Genomic DNA, 9,270 nt, shown 5'->3' on the forward strand with positions numbered 1-9,270 from the left:
ATACCATATGATATCACTTATAACTGGAATCTAATATCCAGCACAAATGAACATCTCCTCAGAAAAGAAAATCATGGACTTAGAGAAAAGACTTGTGGCTGCCTGATGGGAGGGGGAGGGAGTGGGAGGGATGGGGAGCTTGGGCTTATCAGACACAACTTAGAATAGATTTACAAGGAGATCCTGCTGAATAGCATTGAGAACTTTGTCTAGATACTCATGTTGCAACAGAAGAAAGGGTGGGGGAAAAATGTAACTGTAATGTATACATGTAAGGATAACTTGATCCTCTTGCTGTACAGTGGGAAAAATTTAAAAAAAAATTTTAAATGGTGTGGAGTTCCTCTTGTGGCTCAGTATTTAACGAACCCGACTAGGAACCATGAGGTTGCAGGTTTGATCCCTGGCCTTGCTCAGAGGGTTAAGGATCCGGCGTTGCCATGAACTGTGGTGTAGGTCACAGATGAGGCTCGGATCCCACATCGCTATGGCTCTGGTGCAGGCCGGCAGCTACAGCTCCAATTAGACCCCTAGCCTGTGAACCTCCATATGCCACAGGAGCGGCCCTAGAAAAGGCAAAAAGACAAAAAAAAAAAAACAAGAAAAAAGATGGTATGATTTTTCTTAATGTGTAGTAGAATTCCCCAGTGAACCCATCTGTGCCTGAAGCATTCTTTGGGGGCAGCTTTGAAATCACAAATTCAATTTTTCATGCTTATGAACTGTTATGGATGATTCATAGTATTTTATCATGAAGTGTTCATAGTTTGTGGCTGTGTAAAATTCACAGTACATTTTTCCTAAGCTGCTGAAACTGTGAGCGTAAACGTGCATAGTGTTGTTGGAATTCTGTTTTCTTTTTCGTTTAGGCCACACCTGCAACATAGGAACGTTCCCAGGCTAGGGGTCACATTGGAGCTGCAGCTATAAGTTAGTCCATAGCCACAGCAATGCGGGATCCTTGACCTACTGAGCGAGGCTGGGGATGGAACCCGCATCCTCACGGACACTGTGTGGGTTCTTACCCCAGTGAATCACAACGGGAACCCGTCAGGTTTTGTAATTAAGTCTCTAGTGCTTATTTGGCTCTCAAGTTATCTTTGCTATGCAATCTTCCTTTTCCTTCTATTCTATCAATTCTTTTTTTTTTTTTTTTTTTTGCCTGCACTCATGGTGCATGGAAGTTTCTGGGCCAGGGATCAAACCCGCACCACAGCAGCAACCTCACCTGCGGCAATAACAGGGCCAGATACCTAACCTGCTGTGCCACAAGAGAACTCCCATCCTATTGAGTTTTATGCGGAGTTCCCGTCACATGAAACATTCGTTTTCTAATAATGTTTTTCAGTGTTGCAAAACGTAATTAAGTATCCTGGTTTCTTTAGTTACATGTGTTTTTTTCCGAGAGGACACATCATTTGTGTCTTATATGCTTGTACATTTTTTCTGTGGAGTATTTCCACAAATGACCTCCAAATTGTTTTTAAAACCTGCTATTGCTCACAGATGTTGCAGACAGCCAGTCCAGACCACACGTGCTGAGCCCCAGGACTGGCCGCTGGCCACCTTTACTGTGCTCTGATGGGCTCCTGACGGAAGCTGGAAACCAGGAGTGTGCAGGTGGGTTCTGGCCACAAGTCCGTTTTCTCTCTCTCTTTCTTTATAAAAAATCTACCACCTTAACCATGGTTTGCTTGGTTGTCTGTCTGTCTGCCTGTTTGGCTGCGCCCACAGCATGTGCAACTTCCCGAGCCAGGGACTGAACCTGTGCCTCAGCCCGGACCCGAGCCACTGCAGAGAGAACGCCGGAACTCTAACTTGCTGTGCCCCCAGGCAACTCCCACAGTCCACTTTCTTTGGCTCACACGGGATTGAAACTGATGTTGAATTGGTGGCAAATATCGAACGGCTTGCCAGATTGCACATAAAGTCTGATTCATGAGTGTGCTTAAAGAGTCAGGAACTGCAGCATCACAGCGCCTTCAATACACACAACTCTTACTGTGGCCACGAGGGGTGTGAGACATAAGGAGCACAAAAGTCAGGAGGCGAAAGCCAAGACCCCTAAGCAGAACTTAGAAGGAGATGGCCGATAAGAGACAATAGAGGCGAGGAGACCAAGGGTCAACTGCTGAGGACAAACCACACGCCAGGGCCCAGGGCCACAGCGACAAGCCCTAGGAAGCTCTTCGGCTTTGTCCTTTTACTGCAGTGAAATGGAACAGTCAGTTCTCCGCTGCACTGGCACATTGCCAGAGCTCAGGGGCCATGCAGGGCCCTGGGTCACACCGGGCAGAGCACAGGGCACGTCCACTGCCAGGGGCAGCTCTGCTGGACACGGGCCCTAGGGATGAGGCCGGAGGGAAGGAACCAAATGTCCTTTAGGAGCAAAACCGTACAACTAGTTCCTGGCCTGACCAGAAGAGCCAGCGTCTGAGGGGGCGGGCAGCTCGGAGTCCTGGCTTGACCGTAAGTGAAACAGGGCCCCCAGTCTGGGCTTTCACAGGGTTCATAGGATAGCGTGCCCGTTCTCCACGGCAACGCCCCCAGTGGGTGGGCAGCAAGGACCCAGGGTGTCATTTCAGGGAAACAAGTCCCTCAGGTAGAGATGCCAAAGGTCAACAAACGTGTGAAACGATGCTCAGCCTCCCTGAGAATCGGAGGTCTGTTCGGTGCCGTTAGCAGCACCTGCCTGTTAGGGGTCAGGGTGGACAGCAAGCCTCGAGCCTAGCGGAGGGGAGGGAGGCAAATCTCCATGGGCCACGGGGAGAAAATACATTGGACGTTTCTGGAGAAAAATGGGCAGTGCTTTTCAGGACGAAGCAAGGTGTCCACGTGCTAACGCATGATTGGACTGTAGGATCCTAACCCACCAGGAATGACAGGAGGAGCCCAGAAGACACGTAGACGGCGTCAGGCTTCATGACAGGAAAGCCTGTAGGGGGTGGCTGTCAGGTCAGGAGGGATCGGGGATGGCCACTGTGTCCACACAGAACCCCGGGGGGACGTTCAGAAGGAATTTACGGACCGAGAAAGATGCTCGTGACATGTGGGGGGTGAACCCCCCAACAGCAGAACCAGTGACAGAGGTGACCTGACTCGCACGAAGACACACAGAGGAGAGCCCCATGATGCAGACACACCTGGGGCACACACACATCTCCTGCTAAGGGAGGGAAGGGTTATGGGGGTCACAGAGACAGCCCTTCCGTTTGGCTGTATCACAGCCTCTGCCTTGAATTCCACCAAGCATGTGTTTACCCCAAATTTTCGCACACACAGGAAGGAGGATTTTCGACGTGCCAGCAACAGCAGCCACAACGGAGAGGAGCGTGCAGGGGGAGGCCATCTACCTTCTCCCGTGTTCCGATTATACCAAGGGATGACGATTGGCCTGCATCTCAGGACTGTGAGGCAGACGCACTGTGTCTGGAATGGCAAGGGCGGGCCACTGGCCCGGGCACAGAACTCGGAGCCAGCCTTCCTCCTTATGCCATCCTGTGAGCGTGGGGAGGAGCAGTCAGAGCTGTGGACCAGGAGGTCACACCTGCTGCCTGGGGAGACCTTTCCAGGAAGAGGCTCTGGGTCCCTCTGCACTGTCTGTGTTTCTCTCCTGTAGGCTCCCCCGGGCTCCCTGATGGGCTTCAGGCTTCTGGGCTCCCCTGTCTGGGGCTGGGGGCTGGTCAGGGAGGACTGAACACTGGACCTCAGATTCCTGGGGCCCAGGGGGTGGGGAGTCCCAAGGCACTCGGAAGCCCGGGTCTCCCCTAATTGGCCCTTTGAGGCCTCGGGCCCCAGGCCTGCCAAAGAGAACACCTGCCCCAACAGCGTGACCCAGAGGTACAGGCACCTGACCCACTGCTCGGCTGAGGAGGTAAGACTTAGGGGAACAGGTGAGCTGAGTCCCTTCCAGGCCCTGCTTCCTCCAAGACCCAAGAGCTTCCTGCTCCTCAACCTGGAGCACCAGCCTGAGGCTCACTGAGACCCCAGGTGCCCTCCGCTGCCCCCTCTCCACCCTCCTTCGCTGCACAAGAAGCCAGAACCGAACGGGGAACAGGCAGGGGCCCCCGGTCCCCACTGAGGATCACCAGCACAGACGTGGTCAGAGGCTCAGGAGACCCTGGGAGAGTAGGTCCTGGCTGTGCGGGCTCAGGTGAGTCATGACCTTCACCGTGAAAAGGTCAGCTACGAGGCAGGGAGGCTTGGAGTGGAAGCAGACTGTGAAGAACAGGGTGGCAGTCGTGCCAAGTATACAGTGAGCCCTCATGGCTTGCTCTCAGCAGAGGCGGGGAAACACTCCTGCCTGGCCAGTCCTCGACTCACCTGATGGATAGCACGGTGCTCCAGGCTGTAGGCAGTGAGCTGAGACGGGATCGAGGCCCACAGGAGAGACAGACAGAAAAGCCCCCACCAGGCCTGGTGAGGCTCTGCCCCGCTCTGCTCCCAGCCTGGCCTAGAGATGGAACATCACCCAGCCACGACCTGGTGGGCAGAAGGGGATGAGTAAATACTTCTGAAGTAAATAAAGAGTCAAATACGGGGCAGAAGGTGGAGGATTCGACCCCGGGGCAAAGAGGGGAACCTCGGCAGCATTCCCGAAGGAGGAGACAGGAGGCTGCAATGCCACGGCCACGCTTCAGACCCCCAGGCCTGCAAAGCCCCTGGTACCACACCCCAGCCCCCAGCACACTGTGCACAGCCACCCACAGCGGAAGTGCTCCCAGCACACGAGTGAAGGAGTGAACCCAGGCACTGTGTTCATTGCAGGGCAGTCGGGCCACCTGGAGGGAAGACGTGGCAGCTGGTGGCCTCCTGCTAAGTGGACAGAGACGCCCTGAGTGTCCCCCTGCTCCAAGGACATGACCTCCTGACCTTGACCTGCTCCGCCGCACTGCCTCCCTCCTGCTCTCTGCACCTGTCCCCAGCTCAGGGCCATGTCACATCACAGAAATGGAACCCTCTCGGTGGTGCCTCTGCAGGAGTTTGTGCTGGAGGGGTTTCAGGGTGGGCTGCAGACCCAGGCCCTGCTCTTTGCCCTCTTCCTGGCCCTGTACTTGGCGGCCGTCCTGGGGAACCTCACCATGATCGTGGTCATCACCCTGGACGCCCGTCTGCACTCCCCGATGTACTTCTTCCTCAAGAACCTCTCCTTCCTGGACCTGTGCTACTCATCTGTCATCTACCCCAAGGCCCTGGCCAACGTCCTGTCCTCAGCCAAGGTCATCTCCTTTGGGGGCTGTGCCACCCAGTTCTTCTTCTTCTCCATGATGGGCACGACTGAGACTCTTCTCCTGGCCGTGATGGCCTACGACCGCTTCCTGGCCATCTGCAGCCCCCTGCACTATCCCATCACCATGTGCCCATCAGCCTGTGCCCGCCTGGTCCTGGGCTGCTATGGTGGAGGCTGCCTCAACTCTGGGGTGCAGGCTATCCTCACTTTCCGCCTCCCCTTCTGCAGCTCCAACCACATTGACCACTTCTTCTGCGATGTGGTCCCCCTGCTCCAGCTTACTTGTACTGACACAGCTGTCAACAAGCTGGTCTTGTTTGGCATCTGCGGGCTCATCATCGTGGGCACCACACTCGGGGTCCTCATCTCCTATGCCTACATCACCGTGACCATCCTGAGGCTGCGCTCGGGAGCAGGCAGACACAAGCTCTTCTCCACCTGTGGCTCCCACATGACGGCCGTGTCCCTCTTTTATGGGACCCTTTTTGTCATGTATGCCCAGCCGGGAGCGGTGGAGTCCATGGAGCAGGGCAAGGTGGTCTCTGTCTTCTACACCCTGGTCATCCCCGTGCTCAACCCCCTCATCTACAGTCTGCGGAACAAGGAGGTGAAGGATGCCCTGCGGAGACTGGGCCACAAGCTCACAGCCCTCTGACGGACGGTGACCTGGGAGACAGCGCGTCCTCAGGGCAGGAATTTGTTCCTCTATCTTCCAATTCATTCATTCATCCAACATTTCATTCAATTCTGCATTGAAGCACATCATGGACCACACATGCATGTGTGAGATGCCAAGAAAATGAGGCAGACAATTAATGGTCCATGATGAATGGAGACCCTAAACCTGAAGTTTCTAGAACGCAGTGGGAAGAGGCATGGACAGAGGGTCTCTGAACCAGGGGACAGGTCCCAGTTCAACACCTTCAGTGAAGGTATGTGAGCAGACAAATGCTCTGGCCTTTTCCCTTCACTTGATGGCTGAATCTCAAGTAAACCTGTGCTCAGCAATAGCACCTTGACCACCCAGAAGGGGGATTTAGGACGCTCATCCCTGCCCTTCCTTGGGGATACCCTGCGGTCAGCATAGCCTCTTAGGGGAGGGGGGAGGACGGTGCTTCCCCTCCGTTTGGCATCTGGATGTTCCCCTCCCCCTCCCCTCTGTTCACTAATCCTACCACCTCCAACAGGAAGCACAGTGACCTGTGCTCCTGCTTCAGGGGCTCCCGGTCACCCTGTCCCTTGTTTCTCACCTTAAATAGCAACTCAGAGTCCCAGGAAGCCAACATAAATGCCCAATGTCCAATGTTGCCCTAGCCGCGTCCACCCAGCCTGGCCGGTGACAACATCCTCACTACGTGTCACCCTGACGAGTGATGCCCTGACACAGCAGACATCTCTGAATGAGGGTGAGTTCCTGGTGGCTGCAGCAGACCGCACGGATGGAAAGGGAGGTGCACTGTCTTGCCAGAGCGCACGGCTCCCTGGCCTCTGTCCCACACTCCCTGGAGCCTGGACCCCCTGTCCTGACCTGCCCACTCGGAGCTCCAGCCTCATGCTCAGGGGACCCCACACAGAGCCTGGGCTCACAGCCCGCTGGCCTCCTTATCTTAACTCTCTGTAGTGGAGTCATTCATGCCCATGGTCACCAGAAGGTTGTGCTCGGGACATGGGGGTGATCTGCTTGCTCCTGGGCCAGTAGGGACCTGCCCTGCTTCTGCCATCCCAGCTCTCACGGAACCTCTCTCCCTGCTCAAGCAAACTCAAGGTCTGCGGCTCACAATTCCTCACCGAAAACATTCTCGAAGTCTCTCACGGAACTTTCTCACCACCGCCTCATCTTTGCACCTCCCAAATGACATCTCCCCCTTCCACAGGTACTGCAGTCACCTGCTACCAAATTCCCGCTTGCAGAGTCCCCCAGATTTTCTGCTACACAAACGACAGACCTGTCTCTCCCTCCTGCCTTTCTTTCCTGTCATTCCATGGAGGTTTAGAGACATGTTCTCCTGTCATCTAATCGATCCAGATTTGGAGAGGGAAGAGTAGACGTTCCCTCCACGTGCGCGTGTGTCTTCATTCTGATGGATTTTGCATTCCCAACAGGAAGACACCCCTAAGGGTCCACGGTAACAGAGCGTTTCTCCTGAATTAAGGGTAAGTAAGACTGGGCCTTAGATGCAAATGCTCAGCAGTCTGAAGAAGAAGGAAAAAGGAATAAAAGTTACAGAGTGTTGTGTCCTCTAAATTACCCACACTTCAGACTGTAGTGACGCCCACGGTACCGTGTTAAGTGGGATGGTTTCGCTATCTTGATCCCCGACGGGCTTTGCAGACGGCCCCTCAGGAGGTTCTCAGCCAAAATCTACCACAACTGCAACTGAGTTCATTGTTTTTTGTTTTGTTTTGTTTTGTTTGTTTGTTGTTTTAATTTTCCCACTGTACAGCAAGGGGATCAAGTTATCCTTGCATGTCTACATTACAATGACATTTTTCCCCACCCTTTGTTCTGTTGCAACATGAGTATCTAGACAAAGTTCTCAATGCTATTCAGCAGGATCTCCTTGTAAATCTATTCTAAGTTGTATCTGATAAGCCCAAGCTCCCCATCCCTCCCGCTCCCTCCCCCTCCCATCAGGCAGCCACAAGTCTGTTCTCCAAGTCTGTGATTTTCTTTTCTGAGGAGATGTTCTCTGAGTTCATTGTTAACCAGCCATTCCACCCCAAAATGTACTCGGCATACCACTATACTCACATTAAAGAGGTTTTGTCAAGTTAAACTTCTTAAAATTCAAGGAATACATTTGATTCTAATCTATACACACTTTTGAAAATTTTTAAACTTTATCTTGCTTACACATAAATATATATATATCTACATAGCAGTATAAATAATTTGTTTTTCATTTAATTTTTATTAAAGCAGAGTTGCAGTACACTGTTTCTTCAATTTCTGAATTTTCAGTGGAGGCATCAGCAGCGTCTGGCACATTCACATGGTTTTGTGTCACATCTTCACAGCTTTTTCCTCTTGCAAGCCTGGAACTCCACGCCCCTTAAACAGAGGCTCCCCAGTACCCCTTTCCCTCCAGCCTCTGTCAACCACCGTTCTACTTCCTCTCTCGAGGAATCTGACTACCTGGGTACCTCATCTTCGTGGAATCACACAGTGCTTGTCCTGTTGGGTCTGGCTTGTTTCACTAGCATCAGGGCCTTGCTGATTGTCTGGGTTGCAGCGCGTGACGGGACTTCCACCCCTTTCCAGGCTGAATCCTCTGCCGTCATAAGTACTCGCCTCATTTCCTTTGTCATTTCAGCACCATTGAACGCTAGGGTTGCTTCCACCTTGCGGCCATCGTGGAGTAGGCTGCTCTGTTCTTGGATGTGCAAGCATCCCTTGGAGATCCTGCTTTCAGGTATTGCGGAGACGTACTCGAAAGAGAACCATAGAGGGATTCGTTTTTAGCTGTTGAGGAAACCCCGTATCATTTCCCATAAGGGCTGCGTTACTTCCCTCTCCGCCCACCGTGCACAAGGCTTCCACTTCATCCACATCCTTTCCAACACTGGTTGTTTTCTGGAGTTTGTTCCTGTGTTTTGTTTCGAATGGATGTCAGCGGTATGTCCGTGTGGTTTCAGCCTGTGTTTCCCCAGAGATCAGTGAGGTGGGGGATCTTCTCATGTGCTTGCGTCCGTTTGTAGATGATCTTTGGAGAAATAACTACCCAGGGACTTGGCTCGTCTTCAGTGGGACTGTTTGTTTGTTCTGAAGCTGTAGGGATAGGCCATGCACTCTGGATATGGTCCCATATCAGACATCACATTATGTCTTTCTACACAGAACTCCAAATCATGCACTTGGAGCTAGACTTGTGGTTGCCAGGGGGGAGGGGGAGGGGCGGGATGGACGGGGAACTTGGGGATAACAGATGCAGATTCTTGCCTTTGGGATGGAGAAGCCATGAGTCCTGCTGTGTAGCACTGGGAACTATATCGAGTCGCTCATGATGGAGCATGGTAATGGGAGAAAAAAGAGTCTACAC

At 52.9% G+C, this 9,270-nt stretch overlaps 1 protein-coding gene across 1 annotated transcript; it reads left to right on the top strand.

The window, feature by feature from the left end:
* Positions 1,171–7,678, top strand: LOC100738387 (olfactory receptor 12-like). Its single transcript, XM_021075793.1, has one exon. It carries the CDS (start codon positions 4,935–4,937, stop codon positions 5,883–5,885), a length of 951 nt encoding a protein of 316 aa, XP_020931452.1. The 5' UTR covers positions 1,171–4,934; the 3' UTR covers positions 5,886–7,678.

Source organism: Sus scrofa, chromosome 15 (assembly GCF_000003025.6).
Source record: "Sus scrofa isolate TJ Tabasco breed Duroc chromosome 15, Sscrofa11.1, whole genome shotgun sequence".
NCBI classification, from domain to species: domain Eukaryota; kingdom Metazoa; phylum Chordata; class Mammalia; order Artiodactyla; family Suidae; genus Sus; species Sus scrofa.

Excerpts from the sequence above, each read along its gene's own strand:
- LOC100738387 (XM_021075793.1), top strand. The coding sequence starts at position 4,935 with ATGTCACATCACAGAAATGGAACCCTCTCGGTGGTGCCTCTGCAGGAG.